This window comes from Sapajus apella, unplaced genomic scaffold (genome assembly GCF_009761245.1).
Source record: "Sapajus apella isolate SASKATOON/1434 unplaced genomic scaffold, GSC_monkey_1.0 scaffold26, whole genome shotgun sequence".
Classification (NCBI taxonomy): Eukaryota; Metazoa; Chordata; class Mammalia; order Primates; family Cebidae; genus Sapajus; species Sapajus apella.
In genome coordinates, this window is record NW_022436966.1 from 19,200,213 (window position 1) to 19,223,269 (window position 23,057).

At 36.8% G+C, this 23,057-nt stretch overlaps 1 protein-coding gene across 6 annotated transcripts in view; it reads left to right on the top strand.

The window, feature by feature from the left end:
* Positions 1-23,057, top strand: part of PSME4 (proteasome activator subunit 4) — a 110,043-nt gene that overhangs the window by 29,616 nt on the left and 57,370 nt on the right. For 4 of the 6 annotated variants that reach the window (XR_004273063.1, XM_032292140.1, XM_032292136.1 and 1 more), the window contains 14 exons: positions 4,211-4,255; positions 5,350-5,400; positions 6,956-7,105; positions 7,844-7,907; positions 8,458-8,532; positions 9,929-10,051; positions 12,436-12,528; positions 13,088-13,353; positions 17,219-17,405; positions 18,519-18,608; positions 19,961-20,025; positions 20,295-20,445; positions 22,435-22,533; positions 22,734-22,803. Coding sequence is in view for 5 of the 6 variants with exons in the window: in XM_032292140.1 (XP_032148031.1) it covers positions 4,211-4,255; positions 5,350-5,400; positions 6,956-7,105; positions 7,844-7,907; positions 8,458-8,532; positions 9,929-10,051; positions 12,436-12,528; positions 13,088-13,353; positions 17,219-17,405; positions 18,519-18,608; positions 19,961-20,025; positions 20,295-20,445; positions 22,435-22,533; positions 22,734-22,803 (1,529 nt within the window). In the remaining variant the exon portion in view is untranslated. The remainder of the gene's footprint in view (positions 1-4,210; positions 4,256-5,349; positions 5,401-6,955; positions 7,106-7,843; positions 7,908-8,457; positions 8,533-9,928; positions 10,052-12,435; positions 12,529-13,087; positions 13,354-17,218; positions 17,406-18,518; positions 18,609-19,960; positions 20,026-20,294; positions 20,446-22,434; positions 22,534-22,733; positions 22,804-23,057) is intronic. The other 2 variants (XM_032292138.1, XM_032292139.1) reach the window with 2 other exon arrangements.

The following is a 23,057-nucleotide window of genomic DNA, read 5'->3' on the forward strand; positions in this document are numbered from 1 at the left end:
CAATTCTCCTGCCTCAGCCTCCTGAGTAGCTGGGATTACAGGCATGCGCCACCATGCCCAGCTGATTTTTTGTATTTTTAGTAGAGACGGGGTTTCACCATGTTGACCAGGATGGTCTCGATCTCTTGACCTCGTGATCCACCCACCTCGGCCTCCCAAAGTGCTGGGATTACAGGCGTGAGCCACCGCACCCGGCAAAAACTGATCTTTTTAAGAGCAATTTAAAAAATTAGTTAAAGTTGATCAGGCTTATTTATTGTCATTTAAAACAATTATGCGTGCTCTTTTTACATGAGTGGTAAGGATTATTATAATTTCCTAACATTTGCCATACAGGTATACTTTTTAAAAGTAATTTAAATGAAAAGTCAACATTAATGTGCATCAGTACAGAAAATGTTGCACTTATTATTTATACCTTTTTTTATGGTGAAATTATCTTGGTCCTAATTTTGAGTGAAGTGGCTACGAAAAATGACTACTTGCTAGTTTAACTGAGCAGTATGAGATTTTGGAGGTTAGATATGAGATGGATAATGTTTAACTAACTTATAGTGGATTTGTTTAGATATAGAGAAAGCAAGTAAAACTGACTTCTAGATGCAGGGTTTGGCACAGGTTCAAGAAAAACATACTGTATAAGTAGTTAGCATTAAATTTTAAGGGGATAAAGGCAGATATATATGGAATAATATTCCATTGGTACAATTAACCAGTTCATTTATGAAAAAACAGATATTATTCTGAAGTTTAACTTTAGTTCAAGAACTATCAAGTGTAGCTGCAAGTACTTCTGGCTATGAGCAGTCTAATTTACTCTCACGTCGAATGTTATCATTTGCTATACTTTTCTCTGGTTTAGAAGTGAATATTGTCCTAAAAAGGCCAAGGAGGCAGGAGGCATAAACCTCCAAGTTTATATGAGTTAACTCTCTCAGTAACTGGAGGCTAAGGCTATTGGCTTTCCCCAGGCTTATCTGCTAACATTTGACGTTTACTTTGTTAATGTCATCCTAAGGAAATCGAGGTCCAGAGAGGAAAATTGACACATAATCATTGGTGAAACTGGAATAAGAGCTTAAGAACTGGGGCAAGAACTCACTTTCTACCTTTAATAATAGGGTGGCAGTTGTGAAGGAATTTCCTATTTTGATGTTACCTCCTAAATTGTAAATTAATAGTTACTCAGAGGCAGTGGAATCAGTGTAAGAGCAAAATAAGCACAATATTTTAATTCTTAAGGAAATTGAGAATACAATTTATTATGGCTGAGTATGAAATAATAACATTTATTGTCCTTAATTCTGAGCCACATAACTGCTTTCTATACATTATCTCATTTAATTTTTGTAACAGCTTTATGAGAGGTAGGTATTATTGCTCATATTGATGAGAAAACTGAGCTATATTATACAACTAGGAAGTAGCAGAACTGTCTCAAGTTCAGATCTGTCTGACTCCAAGCCCAAAAGGTAAACCATTATATGCTCTACTGTGGCTTTTTCAACCTAACATATCTTTTTCAACCTAACATATCTTTTTAAAGAGGAAATAAGGTATGAGAAAACCCATCCAAAGCTTAGTAATTCTGTAGATCCCTTTTGATTTAAAAAAGAAAAAGTGTTTTGAATTGTTATCACTTTAATATTATACATTTCCAACAGTTGGAAAGTATTTAGTGATTGTTCACTCCCTCTAAAAATTAGTGAAATACAGTCTAGTAGCATCTAGCCTTAACCTTTTATTTTATTTTTAAACAGAAACATTGTTCCCTTCAACTTGAGAGATTACAAGAATCACAAAAGGTCACTATACAGATACCACAGGTTAGAGAGATTGTACCCTTTCCTGGATAAACAGCATAAATCCATTGGTACAGACCTTATGTGTAAGAAGGGGTTGAAACTGACTTTATTTAGATTAACTAAATTGCATTCCCACATACCCTAATCCTCTAATAAGTGAAGTGACTCTAGCAAGTGTTATAATTAACTTCCTATTCTTCTGAAGCGTGAAGGGAACTGGAGAAAACATGTAGCTTTGCAGCCTTTTATGACTTGCTTTCTAGAATCATTTTTTACATTATGCGAAAGTATGTTGGCATAGCAAAGTTCCTAGGTGAAAACAGCAGGTTTTCTGTGTAGCACAGAACCCATAAAATAAATGTAATGTTAATGAGAACACAAACATTAGGACTGATACAATTATATATCTTATGCTCATTTTCATGATAAAAATTAACAATTGTAGAATTACTTTTTAACAATCTGCATGTAAGTTGAGTAGTGTAGTTTAGATGGCTCTTTAAACTTTACATTTTAATCCTATACTTCATTACTAAATGGGATTCTTCAATCTAAACTAAAAGAAGATCCAAGATCTATACTTTTTGTTGTTCTGTTATAAAATGTTTATTGAGTATCATAAATCAACAGATAAGTATAGATATACATGAGCAGATAGCCTTGTTATAAGCACATTGGAAATACCCAGAAATAAAAATCACAGCCGTGGTCTTCAGGGGGCTTTAAATGCAGTTGGATAGAAGTTTGCTCTTTTTTTTTTTTTTTTTAAATTTTATTTTGCTCTTATTTTTTTAACTGGCAAACTTAGATGTTCTCTAAACTGTGTTTTTGAATTGCTTAGCCTTTTTGTGAGAAAAAAAGTAGAATTTCCCTCTCATGATCAGAGACAGTGCTTATTGATGGCCCTTTGGCTGCGTGGTTTTTTTTTTTATTTTAGAAGTCATCTCATGAGTTGTAGCCAGGTTGCCTCTTCAGGTAATTTTTCTCTGAGTAGTTTTGAAATTAAAGAGGATTTCTACTGCTCTCAGTAATGAGATTATAGTTTTCTTTCTTGGTTATATAATAGATTGATTTTTTTGATGAGTTTGCTTTTTGTTATTCCTTGGAATTTCTTTGCATATTAGTTCCTAAACTTTCAGAGAAGTTGGATAGACTTCTGGACTTAAGAATTTCGGCCGGGCGCGGTGGCTCAAGCCTGTAATCCCAGCGCTGTGGGAGGCTGAGGCGGGTGGATCACGAGGTCAAGAGATCGAGACCATCCTGGTCAACATGGTGAAACCCTGTCTCTACCAAAAATACAAAAAATTAGCTGGGCATGGTGGCGCATGCCTGTAATCCCAGCTACTCAGGAGGCTGAGGCAGGAGAATTGCCTGAACCCGGGAGGCGGAGGTTGCGGTGAGCCGAGATCGCGCCATTGCACTCCAGCCTGGGTAACAAGAGCGAAACTCCGTCTCAAAAAAAAAAAAAAAAAAAAAAAAAAAAAAAGAATTTCAAAAAGCTTAATGTGAAAGTGTCAGGTGGAGACATTGCCTGAAAGTTACTCTTTTTCCATAAATACATAACTGTTTTTGAGATTTGGGGAATTTTATTTTTACTTGAACATGTCATGCTGTAAGTAGTCACACAGGTATTTTAAAATTCCAGTTCAAAATTACCTATTGCTCCATTGTTTTATTGTTTGTTTGCATTTGACTGCTTGACTGTGATCTAGTAGTAAATATTTAAATACTCCGTTCTGGTCATGTGTTTAAACCAGTACATTGGCCTTTCATTAAAACAGAAATGTTGATTATAAATTGATACACGCGTTTTTGTGTTGGTCTCTTATATTCACTGAGGCAACTGTATGTTGGAAAGTAAGTTATAATTTTAAATGTTACTCAACTAAATGTATAAGTACCTGCTCAAAGAGATGCTATTGCTCTTATTGATAATTATTGCTGGCAGTAAGGTGCCTTGGAGGGTTAGAGAACTCTCATCAATTGGTTGTGAAAGCTAATTTCTGATGGAAACACCCAGATTTTGGTATGTCTGTTGCTTGTGTTTTGATATAAAAGTAATTTAGAAAAAATTATTTGAAGTTTTAAGTCACTGTGTTGATAAGTATGGTGTATAGTCATTGCTGCTTACTTTGTTAAGACTGAAAACAATTTGTTCTTTCCCCAGTGTAACATTTTTTTTTTTAGTTCATACTAGAGACAGTGAAATGAGGGCAAAGGAAAGAGTAGATTAAGAAGTTTAGAGTTAATCATTGTAATTCTGTCTGTATGAAAAAGAAGGGTTAGTTATTATATATAAACAAATAATAATCTGAATGCATGAGCTTATCTTAGGGATTATTAATTGAATTAGACGTGTCCTTAAAATACACAAATCTAATTTATCAAATGGCTTTCCCCTCCAGTTCTGTAGAAAATATTCTCAAAACACTCGTGAAAAGCTGCCGACCGTAAGTAGCTTCTCAATTTATAAAGCCTCTTGTTGTTTCTGTGGTCTTTTTCACATCTTTAGTATGGTTTGAAGAGGAAATGAAAAGTATAAATAGTTCCTGACTTTGTGATGTTAGTCACTGAGCACAAAATACCATTTCCAGTTCATGAACTGAGCTTCTCAGATTTCATTTAGAAATTTAGAAATTTTAAAGTCATCCATTAAAATTAAGAATACTGTACTTAACATACAGTCATCTTTATTTGGAAGCATTTCCTAGAGTATTGTTGTTATTCAGATAGAAAATATGACTAATGCCAAGAAGGTGGTTCATAACTTTTTTCAACTATGTTCTGTTTCAGTAGAATATGTAACTTTGAATATCCCATAATCTTTCCTTTTTATTTTAATATTTTTTGTAGAGAGTGGGGTCTTGCTGTGTTGCCCAGGCTGGTCTTAAACTCTTGGCCTCAAGCAATCCTCCCACCCAAAGCATTGAGATCATAGGTGTGAGCCACCACTACCAACCAATTATCATATTCATAGGATGAAAGATAAATGTGGATAAAATTTAATTTTAATTATTATTTTTTGGGTTATCTTTAATTTTAATTAAAGCTCAGTTTTATGTACTTGAAACTTTATTGTTATCAAGTAAGTTTAAGACTGTTTAGATGATATGGAATCAGTGAATCCTTTTCGGAAAAAAGCATTATATGCTTGTTATATGAGTTTTAAATACATAGTTACTAAATCAGGTATTTGTTGCTGACCTTCTGTATTACTTAGTGTGGGGCAAATGTATTTTCAGAATATGAGGTAACTGTCTCTCAGGTGACTTCAGATTGACCCTGAGTCATAAGTCAGCAATGAACAGTGTCATTTTATGGGAGGCAGTTACCCTCTTAGCATGTGTTTCCTCACTGGAAACTTGATTATCACTTCAGTACTTACTGGTTCATAGGTAATTCATAGAACTCCCAAGTTTTTATTGTGGATTACAGGGTTAACAATTGACTCGGAAAACTTAAGAAGTGGAATTGATATTGATCTTTGAAGGCAGAGCATAGTTTGTTACTGGTTTTTTTTTTGAAATTCCAACCTGTTACACAGGGACCTGGCACATAAACACTTTGTGAACTCAAGAGAAGTATTATTAGACATGTAAGTTTATTTTTCATGTAGAAGACTGCAATATGATTTTAATTAATTCAAGTATATGAAGATACAGTGGGATTAATATGATGTGTGGGCCAAGCTTATGGGTGTATTTGGAGGGGTTTCCTAACTTCTTTGGGAAGAATCGGAATTTCTCATATGCCAGTCGTATTTTAAACCTCGTAAGGCTGGGTGCAGTGGTGCTCGCCTGTAGTACCAGCTACTTGGGAAGCTGCCAGCCTAGGCAACATAGTGAGACTCTGTCTTTAAAAAAAAAGAATAAAATAAACCAGTTAAGGTGTATTTAGCAGTTATACATGTATCCTCTTTATTTGCCTTTGTTTTGTGTGTATATGCACACTTTGAATTTTAATTTTGTAAATCTACTCCAGGGACATTCCTGCCCATTTCATACAGCTATAGAATATCACAGCCTGTAGACTTCTCATATAGGGAAGGACTTTGGTCCAAGGAAGGTAAATGGTTTACCCAATATGCCTAGAGATTGCTGGCCTGTTATTCTTTTTCTCATCTACTGGTTATCCTTTTCCTTTTTAGACTGGATTTTTTGTTTGTTTTTGTTTTGTTTTGTGTGTGTGTGTGTGTGTGTTTTGAGACAGAGTCTCACTCTGTTGCCCAGGCTGGAATGCAGTGGCGTGATCTCGGCTCACTGCAACCTCTGCCTCCTGGGTTCAAGTGATTCTCCTGCCTCAGCTTCCTGAGTAGCTGGGATATACAGGCATGCGCCACCACGCCAAGCAATTTTTTTGTATTTTTAGTGGAGACAAGGTTTCACCTTGTTGGTCAGGCTGGTCTCTAACTCCTGACCTCTTGAGCCACCACACCCGGCTAGACTGGATTCTTTATGTCAAGTTTTTTTTTTTGTTTTTTTGTTTTTTTGTTTTTTTTTTTCTTTTTTCCGATTGCTGTTACAGAGCCCAAAGGAAGTAAAACAAAAATCCTGTTTAATTTTGTAGGTAATTTGAGTGACTCGGATTTTATCTGAGTTTTATCAACTTCATAGTGTTTAGAAAAGTTCCCTTAGACACGAGGAGAATTTATCCAAGTATGATGGGGACTTTTTTTTTTTTAATTTTTATTTTTTGAGACGGAGTCTCACTCTGTTTACCTGGCTGAAGTACAATGGCACGATCTTAGCTTACTGCAGCCTCGATCTCCTGGGCTCTCGTGATCCTCCCACCCCAGCTGAGTAGCTGGGACTACAGGTGTGCTCCGCCATCACATCTGGCAATTTTTTGTAGAGACTAGGGTTTGCCATTTTGCCCAAGCCAGTCTGGAACTCCCGGACTCAGGTGATCCATGGACCTCGACTTCCCAAAGTGCTGGAATTACAGGCATGAACCGGTGTGCCTGACTGGGAAATTTATTTTAGTGTTGTGAAAATGTTGTGAAAATGTTTAATTGTTTGGACATTTGTAGACTGTGTTAAATCCTATGACGTATATTCTCCTCCTTCCCCAGCCTTTTGGTCAGTTATATATTGCTGTTGTAGAGCTTTTAGCCAATCATCAGTTACATGAAAACCTCTTTTTTCTATTAGATACTTTCCAGCAGATGCCACCGCTGAGATGCTAGAAGAATGGCGACCTTTAATGTGCCCTTTTGATGTAACAATGCAAAAGGCCATCACTTATTTTGAAATATTTCTTCCTACCTCCCTTCCTCCAGAACTTCATCATAAAGGTTTTAAGTAAGTATATGCATATCTTGACAAATTCTAAAAATACAGCAGGAAATACAGATGAAGAAGCTAGTAAAGCAATAACAAGTAGAAAAATCTTTTTGCAAACTCAGCTAGTGTTGTACTTCAAGTTTACTATACTTGAAGTATGTTTTTTTTTTTTCTTTTTTGTAAGACAGGGTTTCACCATGTTGGTCAGGCTGGTCTTGAACTCCCGACCTCAGGTGATCCGCCTGCCTTGGCCTCCAAAGTGCTTGGATTACAGGCGTGAGCCACTGTGCCCGGCCTATACTTGAAGTATGTTAAGGCTGAAATGGTTAAACATAAGATAGAAAGTAGAGAGAGAATAACAGTTGAATGACACCCAAATAAGATAAGGGTTTTAATTTAAAAAATTAAGAGAAAGAAAGAGAGAGTTGCCAGAAGAGGTAATAACAGGAAAACAGATAAAGGAGAAAGGCAGGGAAAAGGAAGTAGAAAGTTGAAAACAGTTGTTAAATAGGAAGGGACAGTATTTAGTAATGAAGCAGAAGTTTAATATGTGAGATCATATTTTTTAGCATAAATCGGGAAAGGAGTATTTAGACAAGAAATACTCCTTTGTTTTATTAAGTTTGTAACTGTCAGTATTATTTCTTCTAGTTATGTAGTTATCAGTAAGAATAATATTGTAAAAAAGACAAAGGATACCTGGCATTGAACCACTTTCTAAAATCACTTCCTATTCATAATATTTTTCTTCTTTAGACTTTGGTTTGATGAATTAATTGGCCTTTGGGTTTCAGTGCAAAATCTCCCACAGTGGGAGGGGGTAAGTATCCCTTTTTTCTCCCTATACTTTTTAATTTGGAGATAAATACCATTTGACAAGTAACTTGAAGTTCCTTAGGATTGGCTGTTAGCCATGTCATGATAATTTCTTTTCAATTTTATGTTATTTTATTGTGTTCTAACAGTATACATTTATTTTGGTTTTATCAATATTTAGGAGTATAAGGATGTATTGTAAAATGCATGAAATGTAAGATCCTGTTTGTTTTCTTTGGTACCTGTGCTGTCATGGTGCTGGACGTATAGTGGATGTTTTCTGCATATTTGTTGGATTAAAATTTCCTTTTCTGTCTTCATTGTGGATGGTGCTTTGTCATTTTCCTTTTTAGAAGCATTTTAACTGCAGCTGAGTTAAATGTGTGACATGAATCAATTTAAATTTGGAGGCTTTAAAAAAACTTAAGTCATAAACTATATATTTAAGTAGATTGCACTAATGATTGCTGAAAAGAACAGATGGATGAGGGGTGTGACTATGACAGATAAAAAACAACAAATGTGTTAACTTTGTGCTTTTTGTTTACTTTCAGCAACTAGTAAATCTTTTTGCTCGATTGGCTACAGATAATATAGGGTACATAGATTGGGATCCGTATGTACCAAAGGTAATTAAGAACATTTTTTGGGGAAAAAAATTACAAAAAATAAGCCTGGTGGTGGGTGCCTGTAATCCCAGCTGCTTGGGAGGCTGAGGCAGGAGAGTAGGTTGAACCCGGGAGGCTGAGGTTGCAGTGAGCTGAGATCGCACCACTGCATTCCAGCCGCCTGGGTGCCAGAGCGAGACTCCATCTCAAAAACAGAACATTTTGAACATAAATGCAATAGCACTGACAACAATTTTATGTCATAAAGGAGAAATGTTTTTTTCTATGCTAATTCCAAGTGGCACATAAAATTTTCTTTGATCATTGTTAAAAACATATATAAATAATTTACATGGCTGGGCCCAGTTACCTTTTCAAAAGGTAACTAGAACATACTAAGCTATCATAAGTGTGTGTTTTTTTCTTATGCATTACATCAATTATGAGTGACAGAGTAATTTGTAAAGTACTCACTGTATTTTTAAGAGCATCGTACATTTGTACCTTCCAGTGGATTTTGTGTATTGTAATTGGTTGGTACTCCACAGTGTTGCCCACTTTTTGGATCACATTGTTTATTTTCCCAGAGTAAATAAAGTTAGAAGCTTGAGGTGTAGTTTTTCTTAACATTGCATGTTCAGCATTATTTCACTTGCAGTAGAATCACTGTGCTTGGAGTTTCAGTAGTGTTGGGGTGGGATCTCCTGGTGATTCTGATGCACACACTTACATTAGAGTGAAGCTGGGGAGCAGCTGAAAACAAATGCTCTGTTCGCTTTTGCTTGCGCTGTCTTCCTCTGTTGTTTGGCCGTTAGAAACTAATTGAGGAAGAGAAATTGTCCTTCGCCACCTTTGGGCCCCTACCTATTGGTAATGATAGATTTGGAATTTAAATTTAATCTTGTTAAAATATAATTATTAAGTGACTGACTAAAATACAAATTCTCTAGGGAAAAAGTCAAATCCACATTAAAATTTTGAGGGGGAAAGCAGTCTGCTAGAAGATACTTGAATTTAGGTTGGTGCTGTTCTGCATATGTGGAATAAGAGCTTAGGAAAAATTATTTGTGCATTTGGGACAGGAAAAGAAGTCAAAATATTTCATGTTTAGCCATAGTATGTATGTTTTTGCCTTTTTATATTTAACCATAAATACACCATTTGTCTGTTCTTTGGATACATGGACACAACTACTTTATGTCCATGTGCCTGTGACCTCAGAATGTCATACAGCACATCTGTTTATATGTAATTTTTAAAGAATAAAGTTACTAAATACTATGTAATTCTACTTAAAAACCCTTGTGATAAAATGAGAGTATCTTCAGTAACACTAATATACAGCACTTACTAAGTTAAAGAATTATTTTGATATCCTTAATGTAAATATCCTTAATTTTTTTTTTTTTTTTTTAAGATTTTTACAAGAATTCTGAGAAGCTTGAACCTCCCAGTGGGAAGCAGTCAAGTGTTAGTCCCAAGATTTTTAACAAATGCTTATGATATAGGTCATGCTGTAATATGGATCACCGCCATGATGGTTTGTAATACATTATATATGTTTTCTATAGTTTACCCCTACTTTGTGTTAACCTTACAAAAATTCTGTATAGTCATAGAAGTTGTTAATAGTAACTTGGTTGGTGACTTGATTCTTGGATATTTTCTGATGTAGCAAGCTCATGTTTATCAAATCCAGAATATAGTTGTACCATTTCTAAATCTCCCTAACCAATGGACGTTATAAATAGAGTCGGAAATCAAGAGTTTTGAGGGATTCACAATGTCTAACATTTTTACTGTCTGGGAACCAGACTTGTAGCCCAAAAGACTTTCCCAAGGTAGGATTACAACTTGGGATTTGCATGTGCTCAGACTCCATTACTTATACTCACTGTTAATGTTCACATAAAACACTATATTGAGCATAAAGCTTACTAACAAAACAATCTTAGTGAAGGGAGATAGGTGAAGGATTGTTTTGTTGACATTGTTAAAGTAAAGACATATCCAGAAGCTTAGATTTCAGTGTTATCTTTCAAATAAGAATATCAGAACAACTTTCTATTATAATTTCCTAGCTTATCATTCATATTGCTTCTGCATGCACCTATTTGTGAATTATTATTCTGTTTTACATATTAGCTTGTTTCTATGGAAAAGACGATTTTTTTTTATTTAGAAGCTTACCTCTTAAATTTCATTGTAAGAAAAACAAATTTAAGCTCCTTGTTTTTGCCATTTTATTGTTAAACAGAGAAAAAATCTCGTTTTTCTTAATGATAGGAGCAAACACTGAAGGATGTTTTCTGTCTTACATATGCAGAGTTGAAACTGGATTTTTGGGGGCTGCAGAATTGGGTAGTGATTAGTATTACTTATTATTTGAGTGAATTTTGCTCTGCTGTCTCACAGACTTCTCATTGGCAGCTTCATTTTGTGTTAAATGTGAAAATATGGCCAAGTGCCAAGGCTCACACCTGTAATCCTAGCACTTTGGGAAGCCAAGATGGAAGGATAACTTGAGCCCAGCAGTTTGAGATCAGCCTGGGCAACATGGCGAGAGCGCAGGCTTGGTAGCATGTGCCTGTGGTCCTAGCTCCTCAGCAGGCTGAGGTGGGAGGATCACTTGAGCCTAGGAGGTTGAGGCTCCAGTGAGCACCACGCTCCACCCTGGGCAACAGAAGGAGACACTTTTTTTGTTTTTTTAAAGACAAAGTCTTGCTCTGTCACCCAGGCTAGAGTGCAATGTTGTGATCTCGGATCACTGCAACCTCCACCTCGCAGGTTCAAGCGATTCTCTTGCCACAGCCTCCCGAGTAGGTGGGACTACAGGCACCTGCCACCATGCTTGGCTAATTTTTGTGTTTTTTGTTGAGACATGGTTTCACCATGTTGGCCAGGCTGGTCTCGAACTCCTGACCTCAAGTGATCTGCCCACCTTAACCTCCCAAAAGTGCTGGGATTACAGGCATCAGCCACTGCACCTGGCTGATGCTTTTTTTTTTTTTTTTTAACTGAAAATATAATAAAAATCAATACTGCTAATTATGTTAGAATTTTGAATATTTTGTGGACTTTTTCTTGCGGTATTATGGTCTCTGAGTGGTTATCCTATTCTAGTTAGTAGATTGGGAAACGTACGTGGATTTCATTTTGGCAGGAAGACATATTTATTCCTAATATAATTTGACATTTTATTTTAGGTCTATGCTATTTCTTGAAAGAAGATCATCATGACACAGATAGGAGGTTTGAAGTCCGAGTTGTAGTCCTTTATTCCAGGGCCATTCAACTTGATAAGATGAAAACTAGGTTTTTTCCTCATTTGTCTCCCAGGTTATGTTGTTGTTGTTTGATTGGTTGTTTTGTTTGTTTGTTTGGGCAGTAGATCAAGAAATAAAAATATTTTTCTTTTGAGTTACAATGTGGTCAAATATAACCAGTTTGATCACTTTCAGTCATTTAGAAGTAATCATTTGAATACATTTATTTTTAACTCTCCCCTCTCCATGTCATACACTGAAAAATTTACTTATTGAGTCATTTCAAAAATGTTTTTTATGCCTGATGTTAGCATTCTTGGTAATTTTAATATGCTAATCTTAGTGATAAATTTTAGTATCCAGGTTATATACTGCAGAACAATAAAATATACTGTTATCCTAAGTTGACAAGTATTTTTTTAGTTTTCTATTTTGGTTCAAGTAAGCTGCCCTTATTTGTAGTAGAATATTTTGAGTTGATTTGCATGAAGTTCATCAGAGAATTGTTTTTGACTCTTATTTAAAGCTAGAATTGATTTTTGTCAGCAAGTTGGCTATAAACCATAGTAGTGATTTATATATAGGCGTGCGCCTGTTGACCTCTTTATTTTTACAGTATGATGTGGGTACTGACATTTTTACTCTTTTATCTGGACAGGGTGGACCAAGTAAGCTAGTGCAAAAACACTTAGCTGGTTTGTTTAACAGCATCTCATCTTTTTACCATCCTTCAAATAATGGGCGCTGGCTGGTGAGTAACTTCATTTTGCATTATAGAGCTTGGAATTTTTAAAGATGTAGTCATACTTGACTGTTGCCTATTGTGTGACCTGTAATACATTTTCTGTTCTCCATAGTTTTGGCTATATGTAACTGCTTACATTTAAATTAAAATACTGTGTTGTAGAACATATAAATTAAGACAATATTAATGTGGTAACTGCTGAAAGCATGCCTCATTTTAGTAAAAAAATGAAAACAAAAATGCCGTGGAACATGGAACCATCTTTCCAGTTTCATCCAGTCATCTGTTTTTGTTGTTTTTAAGTTGTCCAGTTAAAATGGTTTTCATGTAATGGAAAATTTGTGTGCTAGAAATTTTTTTAGACTGAAATTTGCAGCTCATTTTTGTTAATAGGAATAATTCATTGGTAACTGTTTTAATTCTATCTAGTTATGCTCTGCGGTTCTTTGTAATAAGATAATAAGAACTGTTATTTTAAAAATCTTCTCGAGAAACTAGAGAGCAACCACGAATATCTATGTGGGAAAGTAGAACCTGCTTAGAACTTTTGCTTCTGTGTCCCCAGAACAAGTTAATGAAACTACTTCAGCGGTTGCCAAACAGTGTTGTTAGAAGATTGCATCGTGAAAGATACAAGAAGCCCTCTTGGTTAACTCCTGTGCCTGATAGCCACAAGCTTACTGATCAAGATGTTACAGACTTTGTACAATGCATTATTCAGCCTGTCCTCTTGGCTATGTTTAGCAAAACTGGTAGTCTAGAAGCAGCCCAGGCTTTGCAGAATCTTGCACTCATGAGACCTGAATTAGTAATACCCCCTGTACTTGAAAGGTAAGTGTTTAGTGGGAGTCTCAGCCATAGCTACGTTTTTCTTTTGGTGCATTCTGATTGATTCTCTTCTCTTCTGTGGCTTCTGTTTTGCTTTTCGGTGCTTGTTTCTGTTCCTAGAGGAGAAGCAAGACATTATAATATAATGATTGGTAACTTGATAAAGGTTTATTGGAGAGGAAAAAATTGAAATAAAATGGATAACATACATCTTTTGAGTTATTCACACATTTTAGTTACCAAAATTATTTGCTTATGGATTAAGATCTGGCTTTTCTTTTAGATCCAAATGTTGAGTGTCACTAAGGATTGAGAAGATGGTAGTGCAAGTGGTTTTTGGATTTTTTTTATTTCTTAGAATCAGTGATAGAGAAGAAAATTACTCTTTTTATGTATTGTATATTCAGGTGTGTTATTTTTACAGTGTACGTTTTATTATATTCATTTTGTTCTGTATGTTGAAATAGTAATGAAAATAACTCTTTACTTGCCTAGCCATTGTCACAGAATAAGCATGATGTACTTACAAAGAGAGAGACAGCTATTTTGCTTTTTTTTGAGATGAAGTTTCACTCCGATTGCCCAAGCTAGAGTGCAGTCTTGCAACCTTGGCTCACTTCAGCCTCTACCTTCTGGGTTGAAGGATTCTCCTGCCTTAGCCTCCTGAGTAGCTGGGATCACAGGCACCCACCACCACACCTAGCTAATTTTTGTGTTTTTAGTAGAGATGGTATTTCACCATGTTGGCCAGGCTGGTCTCGAACTTCTGACCTCAGGTGATCCACTTGCTTTGGCTTCCCAGAGTGCTGGGATTACAGGCGTGAGCCACTGTCCCCAGCCTACTCTTAATTTTTGAGAATAATTTTTAAAGTTAGTTGTTCAAGAGCAAATTACTCAAGCTTTCTATTGTACCTCTGCTTCCTCTACTATCTGACCTTAAGCTTTGTGATATGTCTTTAAATGTCTTCGTCAAATAAAGAGAAAATATGTTAGTTTTTTAGAGCTCAGAAGGATCTAGCCATTGAGTTCCATAAAAATTTGTCCAAGGTCCCTAGTGGTAGAATTCCAATGATAGCCTAGTTTCTGACTTCCTGTTGAGACAGAATAAGTATTGGCAGTTACTTGGGGAAGAGTACCGTTTTCAAGTTCTTAACCAAAGTGGGCCTTCATTATCTGTAATTTTCAACTGTTTGTGGTGCCTTACCTACCCTCATTGCCATTTTTATTCAAGTTAGGGTATACTTCATTTTCCCAACCTCGTGTGTGTGTGTGTGTGTGTGTGTGTGTGTGTGTGTGTGTCTGTCTGTCTCTGTCTGTCTGTCTATCTATCTTGGATCATTGAAACTCTTCCAGCATATAGAAGTTAATTAGGAAATGGAGCGGGGGAAGATAGGCAGTTTCCTGTCTGTCTTCACCCCACAGTATTCTTTGCTTCTTGGCCTCCACAGAATAGCAGAAGCTAACAGTTAATGGCAGTTTCCCTGATGCTCCTTGGAGAGGAGGGACTTCATCTGTTTTGCTTAGCTAAAATTTTGAAGTTTGGAGTGTTTTGATGTTTCTTTACTTTTTTTGTGTTTTTCAGCTGATCATGAATACTAAGCTACATTTTTAGAAAGAACAAAGCTTATAAATAAATAGACTCATCACATTTTTCTTTAGTCCTAAAATTTTGGACAAATTTAATATCAGCATATTAAGTGATATTGAATGCTTGGCCAAGATAAATATTTAATAGACCAAATTGACAATACGATGACATTTTTTTGAGACTTTCAGTTATAATTTTGCGCTGCTTTGAAGTGGCATGACTTAAAAAAAATTTTTTTTTAATGTTTTATTTTTTTTGAGACAGACTCTGGCTCTGTCGCCCAGGCTGGAGTGCGTTGGCACAATCTCGGCTCACTGCAACCTCTGCCTCCCAGATTCAAGTGATGCTCCTGCCTCAGCCTCCCAAGTAGCTGAGATTACAGGCGCCTGCCACGACACCCAGCTAATTTTTGTATTTTTAGTAGAGGGGGTTTCACCATGGTGGTCAGGCTGGTCTTGAACTCCTGACCTCAAGCTATCTGCCTGACTTGGCCTCCCAAACTGCTGGGATTACAGACATGAGCCACCATGCCCACCCCAAGATTTTATTTTTAATAAAAGCAAAACTTTCTAAAAAATTAAAAATGTAGGAAAGAAATTTTAGACAGTTTAACATCTCCAAGAGAGCTTCTGTTTAAGAGTTTGGCGTGTTTTCTCCATTAAAAAAATAAATAAATAAGCGGCCAGGTGTGGTGGCTCATGCTTGTAGTCCTAGCACTTTGGGAGTCTGAGGCAGATAGATTGCTTGCTCTCAGGAGTTTGAGACCAGCCTGGGCAACATGGCGAACTCTGTCTCTACAAAAAAATAGAAAAATTAGCCCGGAGTGGTGACATATGCCAGTAGTCCCAGCTACTCGAGAAGCCAAGGTGGGAGGATTACCTGAGCTTGGCAATGTGGAGGCTGCAGTGAGCTGTGACAAGGCCACTGCACTGCAGCCTGTGACAGAATGAGACCCTGACTGCAGGTTTCGGGGTGCTGGGAGGAAAGAAAGAGTGGAGTATTTGAGGCGCATCATGGTGGCTCACATCTGTAGTCTCAGCACTCTGGGAGGCCGAGGTGGGCGGATCTTGAGGTCAAGAGATTGAGACCATCCTGGCCAACATGGTGAAACCCCGTCTCTACTAAAAATACAAAAAATTAGCTGGGCGTGGTGGCACGCACCTGTAGTCCCAGCTACTCGGGAGGCTGAGGCAGGAGAATCACTTGAACCCAGGAGGTGGAAGTTGCAGTGAGCCTGAGATCGCGCCACTGCACTCCAGCCTGGGTGACAGAGCAAGACTCCATCTCAAAATAAAGAGTAGAGTATTTTAACTTGTTATTCCACAGAGTGACCATTAGATTAGTATAATATTAGGATGGCTGAAGCAATGCAGTATCTACCAGTTGATGTTCTTTTTGTTTTGTTGTGTTTTGAGACAGAGTCTTGCTCTGTCGCCCAGGCTGGAGTGCAGTGGCGTAATCTTAGATCACTGCAACCTCTGCCTCCCAGGTTCAGGCAATTCTCCTGCCTCAGCCTCCCGAGTAGCTGGGATTGCATGCATGTGTCACCACACCCGGCTAATTTTTGTAATCATAGTAGAGACAGGGTTTCACCGTGTTGGCTAGGCTGGTCTCGTACTCTTGCCCTCCGGTGATCTGCCTGCCTTGGCCTCCCAAAAAGGTAGGGTTACATGGGTGAGTCATCACATCCCACCTCTACCAGTTTGTGTTCTTTTTTTCACATAGAATTTGCATGGAAAGAGTTGGTAAGGTGGCAGAGGATGGGGGACATGTACAATAAATAATCTGTGTATCTTGCCTTTATTTGTGTACAGTAGTGTCTCCTCTTATTGGTGAGGGATATGTTTGAAGACCCCAGTGCATACCTGGAACCATGGATAGTACTGAACCCTATGTATACTATGTTTTTTTTTTATGTATGCACATACCTGTGATAAAGTTTAATTTATAAATTAGGCACAGTAAGAGGCACAACAATCATAAAATAGAATAATTATAACAATATATTGTTAATATAATACAAGTAATGTGAATATGGTCTCTCACTGTTAGGACACTGTAATTGATTAACCTTTGTTAACAAACTACAGAAAGTGAAACTGCAGATAAGGGGGACTACTGTAATTCTGTTAACTTTGAAAGCAGATTTTCACTCTAAGTATTTTGCTGACTATAAGCCTTTAAGTCAAAGTGCAGTTTAGGAATGTATTATATTTAATGTATTATGGCATTATGCATATCTGTGATGGAAACTTTAAAAAAACTGTTTTCAAACTGTAGAACGTATCCTGCGTTAGAGACGTTAACAGAACCTCACCAGCTCACAGCTACTTTAAGTTGTGTAATTGGAGTAGCCCGCAGTTTGGTATCAGGGGGCAGATGGTTTCCTGAAGGTCCAACACATATGCTACCTCTGTTGATGAGAGCATTGCCTGGGGTGGATCCAAATGACTTTAGTAAATGCATGGTGAGTATATTGGTTATTTTGCCTAATTTTCAAGTCATAATTGTGTAAATGGACATATTTTAAATTTCTCTTCAGATACCGTTAAAACATAGTACAGTATAAAAACTGTTAATGGTAACAGCCTTATATCTGTAGGTGCCCAAGTTTAGATCTATGGACAGTTGGTCCGTATAAAGCCTTTCTTAGTAATTTGCCATAACTTGTATACATTTAATGATTATACAATGATGTTTTAAAGCTTATTATATATTTACTATTTTTCTTAAACAGGGACATTAAAAATCGTAGTGTATGATCAGTTGTACTTCACTTACACTGGTGATGGGGTAGAATGAAAAGTTACTGGGTATAAAGTGCTAGATCATGCTTACACATGTCTTCTGACTTAGCACTTTGGTCATCTACCCTTTTTTTCTGTTCTCTGGCTTCTGCATTAGCATGTTCTGTTTATCTTTAGCTAAAGCTCCTTATTTAGGTGGGAGACAAAGTAACTTCTCATTGACAAAAGGTTGGAGAACTTTGTACTTAAGCCTAATAAATAACTATATGAAAACACGTGTTGTATAATTTCATTACTAAAGTAACAGCTATCTATCATCTGTCTTTCTTTCTATCTATCTAGCTATCATCTAGCTATCTAGCTATCTATCTGAGACAAGTCTTGCTCTGTCACCCAGGCTGGAGTGCAGTGACACTATCTTGGCTCACTGCAGTCTCCACCTCCTGGGTTCCACTGATTATCTTGCCTCAGCCTCCCAGGTAGCTCGGATTATAGGCACATGCTGCCATGCCCGGCTAGTTTTTGTATTTTTAGTAGAGACAGGGTTTCACCATGTTGGCCAGGCTGGTCTCAAATTCCTGACCTCAATTGATCCTCCCGCGTCGGTCTCCCGAAGTTGTGGGATTACAGGCATGAGCCACTGCGCCTGGCCGACCGCTAGTTAATTATGAAGAACCTTAAAGTGTTCAATTCTAAGTGAAGAATATCCAGAAAAACTTGTAGGATTTTGATTGAGGAAATTTATTGGGATAATTTATTGTAGTTCGTGGTGTAATTGTATTTCTGAATTCGAATTATGTAATGCGTTGAACATCATTTGTATCTTCCCACAGATCACATTCCAATTCATAGCAACATTTTCGACTCTGGTGCCTTTAGTAGATTGTTCATCTGTACTACAAGAAAGATATGACCTCACAGAAGTAAGGGCATTTTATGGTTATAAAAGAGTTAATGATGTTCTGATTATTATTGCATATGCATAGCAACACTTGACAGTTTAGAAACAACTTTGGATAGGTTCTACAAAGTAAAATTACCATTTTGTGACTAGAATGGCACATACAGAGGGCCAAGCCATCATTGGCAAGAGAGCCTACAGAGCAGCCACCATAGGAGGTGGCTCAAAAATAGGCCATTTCTATCAATATCTGACATCTGGAGGGTATATTTCAGTTTAATGTCACTTTTAAATGTTTTGTTAAGCAAAAGATGGTGGTATTTTATTTTTCCATCATCTTAGGTTAGTAATCTATCCAAGGGATTGACATCTAATGAAGATAGATTTTCTTCTTCCCTATTTGACTCTTTCAGAACTCCTTTTTTTTTTTTTTGAAATGGAATCTCACTCTGTTGCTCAGGCTGGAAAGTGGTGGTGCCATCTCGGCTCACTGCAACCTTCACCTCCCGGGTTCAATTGATTCTCCTACCTCAGCCTCCTGAGTAGCTGGTACTACAGGTGTGCACCACCACGCCTGGTACTAACTTTTTGTATTTTTAGTAGAGATGGGTTTTCACCATGTTGGCCAGGCTGGTCTCAATCTCTTGACCTCATGATCTGGCCTCAAGTAATCCTCCCACCCCTCCTAAAATGCTGGGATTACAGGTGTGAGCCTCCACACTTGGCCCTCAGAACTATTTTCTTTATTGGAAGCACGTTGCCTAGGCTGGAGTCCAGTAGTGCCATCTTGGATCACTGCAGCCTCTGCCCTCCTTGGTTCAAGTGATTCTTGTGCCTTATCCTCCAAAGTAGCTGGGAATACAGGCATATGCCACCACGCCTGACTAATTTTGTGTTTGTGTATTTTTAGTAGTGACAGGGTTTTGCCATGTTGTTTATGGTCTTGAACTCTTGACCTCAAGTGATCTGCTCACCTCGCCTCCCAAAATGCTAGGATTACAGGTGTGAGCCACAGCATCTGGCCGGCCAGCCAGTGTCCCCAGTCGCGAGTATATATGTTTTTCTGGACATTCAGGCAGTGAGAGACTAGACTTTACATATATCAGCAGTTTGAAAACTGAATTTATAATAAAGATAGCTTCTTTACTTCTGTATTTGGCTCTTGTAAAATAACATTAATTGCTTCTTTCTTTGATTCCTAGAAAGTAGTAGATCAAGTTGTTCTAAATTGATATGCAAGTATGGTGCTGTTTCTCATAGTACCCAATATAATAATTTAGTGTAGATACATTTGGCAGTCAATAATTGAGTTTTGTTAGTTCAGGAAATAAACAAAGGCTGTATGTAATCATTCTCCACATTGGGATATTATAGGTGGAACGAGAACTTTGCTCAGCCACAGCTGAATTTGAGGATTTCGTCTTACAGTTTATGGACAGGTGAGCTTGTAACCAACACCAATGTTTAGCCTACATTCTAGAAAATGACTCTTCTATCCCCAAAACTTTAGTTTATTTCTGCATTATAACTTTTACTTAGCTACTACAGGTGCTCCTGAAGTTATAGAAGGGTAATTGATTTTTGAACCATGTAGAAATTAAGTAGCTGTCACTAGAATAGTTAGGACAATAGAGAGTTACCTGATCACCACCAAAAATGTCAAACCAGATTTTACTTGCTGAAATTATGCTTTGTTTGGATTATTTAGATGCTTTGGACTTATAGAAAGTAGCACATTGGAGCAAACAAGAGAAGAGACAGAAACTGAGAAAATGACACACTTGGAGAGTTTGGTCGAATTAGGTCTGTCTTCTACGTTTAGTACAATCCTCACCCAGTGTTCCAAAGAAATATTTATGGTAAGAACATTGCTGGAAAAAATTAACTTCCAGCTTTTAAGTTTCATTTGGTGTTTTAAAATCGACTTCAAGTTACTCTGCGTATATCATGCACTTTATCATTTACATCTATACTAAAGTTTTAAAGAAATGTACAGTTGCTCCTCATTATTTGCAGATTTCATATTTGCAAATTTACCTACTTCCTCAAATTATTTGTAATGCCAAAATCAAAGCTTTTCTGAGTGACAAAAATTTAGCTATCTAAATTTGATCTCAATTTGATCTCATGTATACCTGATGTATGTGTTCTTAGCTGAGAGCAAACAAGGCACTCTGCCTTCTTATATCCAGCTCCATTTAAGCAACTGTCCCTTTGTGATCTATTTAATGCCACGTTTTTACTTTGTTGTTGTTGTTGTGCTTTTTGTTGGTGATTCTGCCATTTAAAAATATCAAAAATGGCCCCGAAGAGTTTAGTGTTTAAAGGGGTTCGAGGGTTTCTAAGCATACGAAGAGCTGTGCCGTGTCTAATGGGAAAACACTGTGCTAGGTTAACGTCGACAGGCATGAGTTATAGTGCTGTTGATTGTGGATTAAATGTTAGTGACTCAGCAATATGTATTAAATAAATTGTCTGTAAACAGAAACACCCTCAGGATTATGTTTTGATCAGTTGATGAAAATGTTGTGACCGACCATAGGTTCACAGGAACATAATCCTGTATTTCCCCAGGAGCAAGTGGTTCAGTATTTACTAGTTCAGTGGTCACAGCAAATTTATAGAGCATGACTACCATGAACAACAAGAAACAACTGTATTTTTTAATTTTACAATTAAAAATAATTACTCAGCCGAGTTTTAGAAATTGCTTATGATATCACTCCCATGATAGAAATTAAATCCTAAGATTAACTGATGGATTAGAAGTAGTTATCCTCATAAGACATTCAGTAAGCATTCACTTATTCCATATTGATTGGTACCTGTTATCTGTAGTATGGTACCTATTATCTGTAGCCTTTAAGACTACACTTTATTTTCGTTTCTATTCTCCCATCATCTGTAATTATCACTGTTAAATATGTTAATCCTGGTTAAAAGCCAAACTGCCTTGCAGCTGGGTAAAATAAATATTATGATTATGTTAGTGTAAAGAAATGAACACAAATCATCTCTTGTTTAACCAATAGGAGTTGTTTAAACTTTTCAGTATTGTTAAACCAGGTTTGGAACTCATTCTTTAATTGAGCAAGTAAATTAAAGTTTTGTGACATGATTGTAAAATAAATAGACTGCTTCTAGTCTTTTAGGGTAAGAATAGATGTCTAGTTTGTAGTTGTCAGGATGACAAATTGTATTAGGTATTAAAAAAATTTTTTTTTGTTATATTGAATTAGCCAAAAAGATAATTAAATTGCATTTGCTTCCACCAGTTATAATTTTATGTGTAAGGTTTCTTTAGCAAGTAAAATCTTGTACCTCAAAAAAATTTTTTTTTTTTTTTTTGTGAGACATAGCCTCACCCTGTCACCTGGGCTAGAGTGCAGTGGTGTGATCCTCGTCACTGCAACCTTTGCCTTCCAGGTTCAAGCCATTCTCATGCCTCAGCCTCCTGAGCAGCTGGGACTACAGGCATGCACCACCATGCTTGGCCAATTTTTGCATTTTTAGTGGAGACAGGATTTTGCCATGTTGGCCAGGCTGGTCTTGAACTCCTGATGTCAAGTGATCCTTCTGCTTCGGCCTCCCAAAGTGTTAGGATTACAGGTGTGAGCCACTGTACCCAGCCAGTACCTCAAATGTTTTGTTCAAGTTAGGATCATGGGGAAAGATTGTTCTTAGACCTGAATGTAACATAATTAAGCATGTTCTTATAAAATCAGATAGTTAAAATTGCCTATTTGCTTATTTTTGGAATTGTCTAAATATAATTTTATGTTCTATAAAATGTTTAATTTTCTAAAAAATGCTCATTAGACATTTTCATTTCTTACATATCTTGACAGGTGGCCCTTCAGAAGGTTTTTAATTTTTCTACTTCACATATATTTGAAACAAGAGTAGCAGGTCGCATGGTGGCAGACATGTGCCGTGCTGCTGTAAAGGTGAGCTTAGTTTTTTGAACTGATGAATTCATGACTCAACAATTAACAAGCTTATATGGTTAATTATCTCAGAGGTGCTGGTATGCTTAAAATACATAGTTTTTCAATAGCTGCTTATTTACAGTCTTCAGTTGCCACTGAAAATATGCTAGTATATATTTGCCTTTAAAAAAGACTTATTTGTGCAAATACGTTTTCAGTGCTGCCCAGAAGAATCTTTGAAGCTCTTTGTTCCTCACTGCTGCAGTGTTATAACTCAGCTTACAATGAGTAAGTCATAAGATCATCATCAGTTTTTTTCTTATTGTTTTCTATTAATGACATTAGCTACACAATATTTTGATTTGCAATTTGGGGGAGAAATTGTCTCCAAAAAAGGTATTATCCAGGTTGGCAGTAGCTTAAAAATATTACTTTATTATTATTATACAACCATCCAGAGACTACCTTAAAAAATATGAGTTATTTTGTAAGATACAGAGGGGCAGAAGTCTTGGTTGGTGTGTTTATTTTCTTGAAAATTC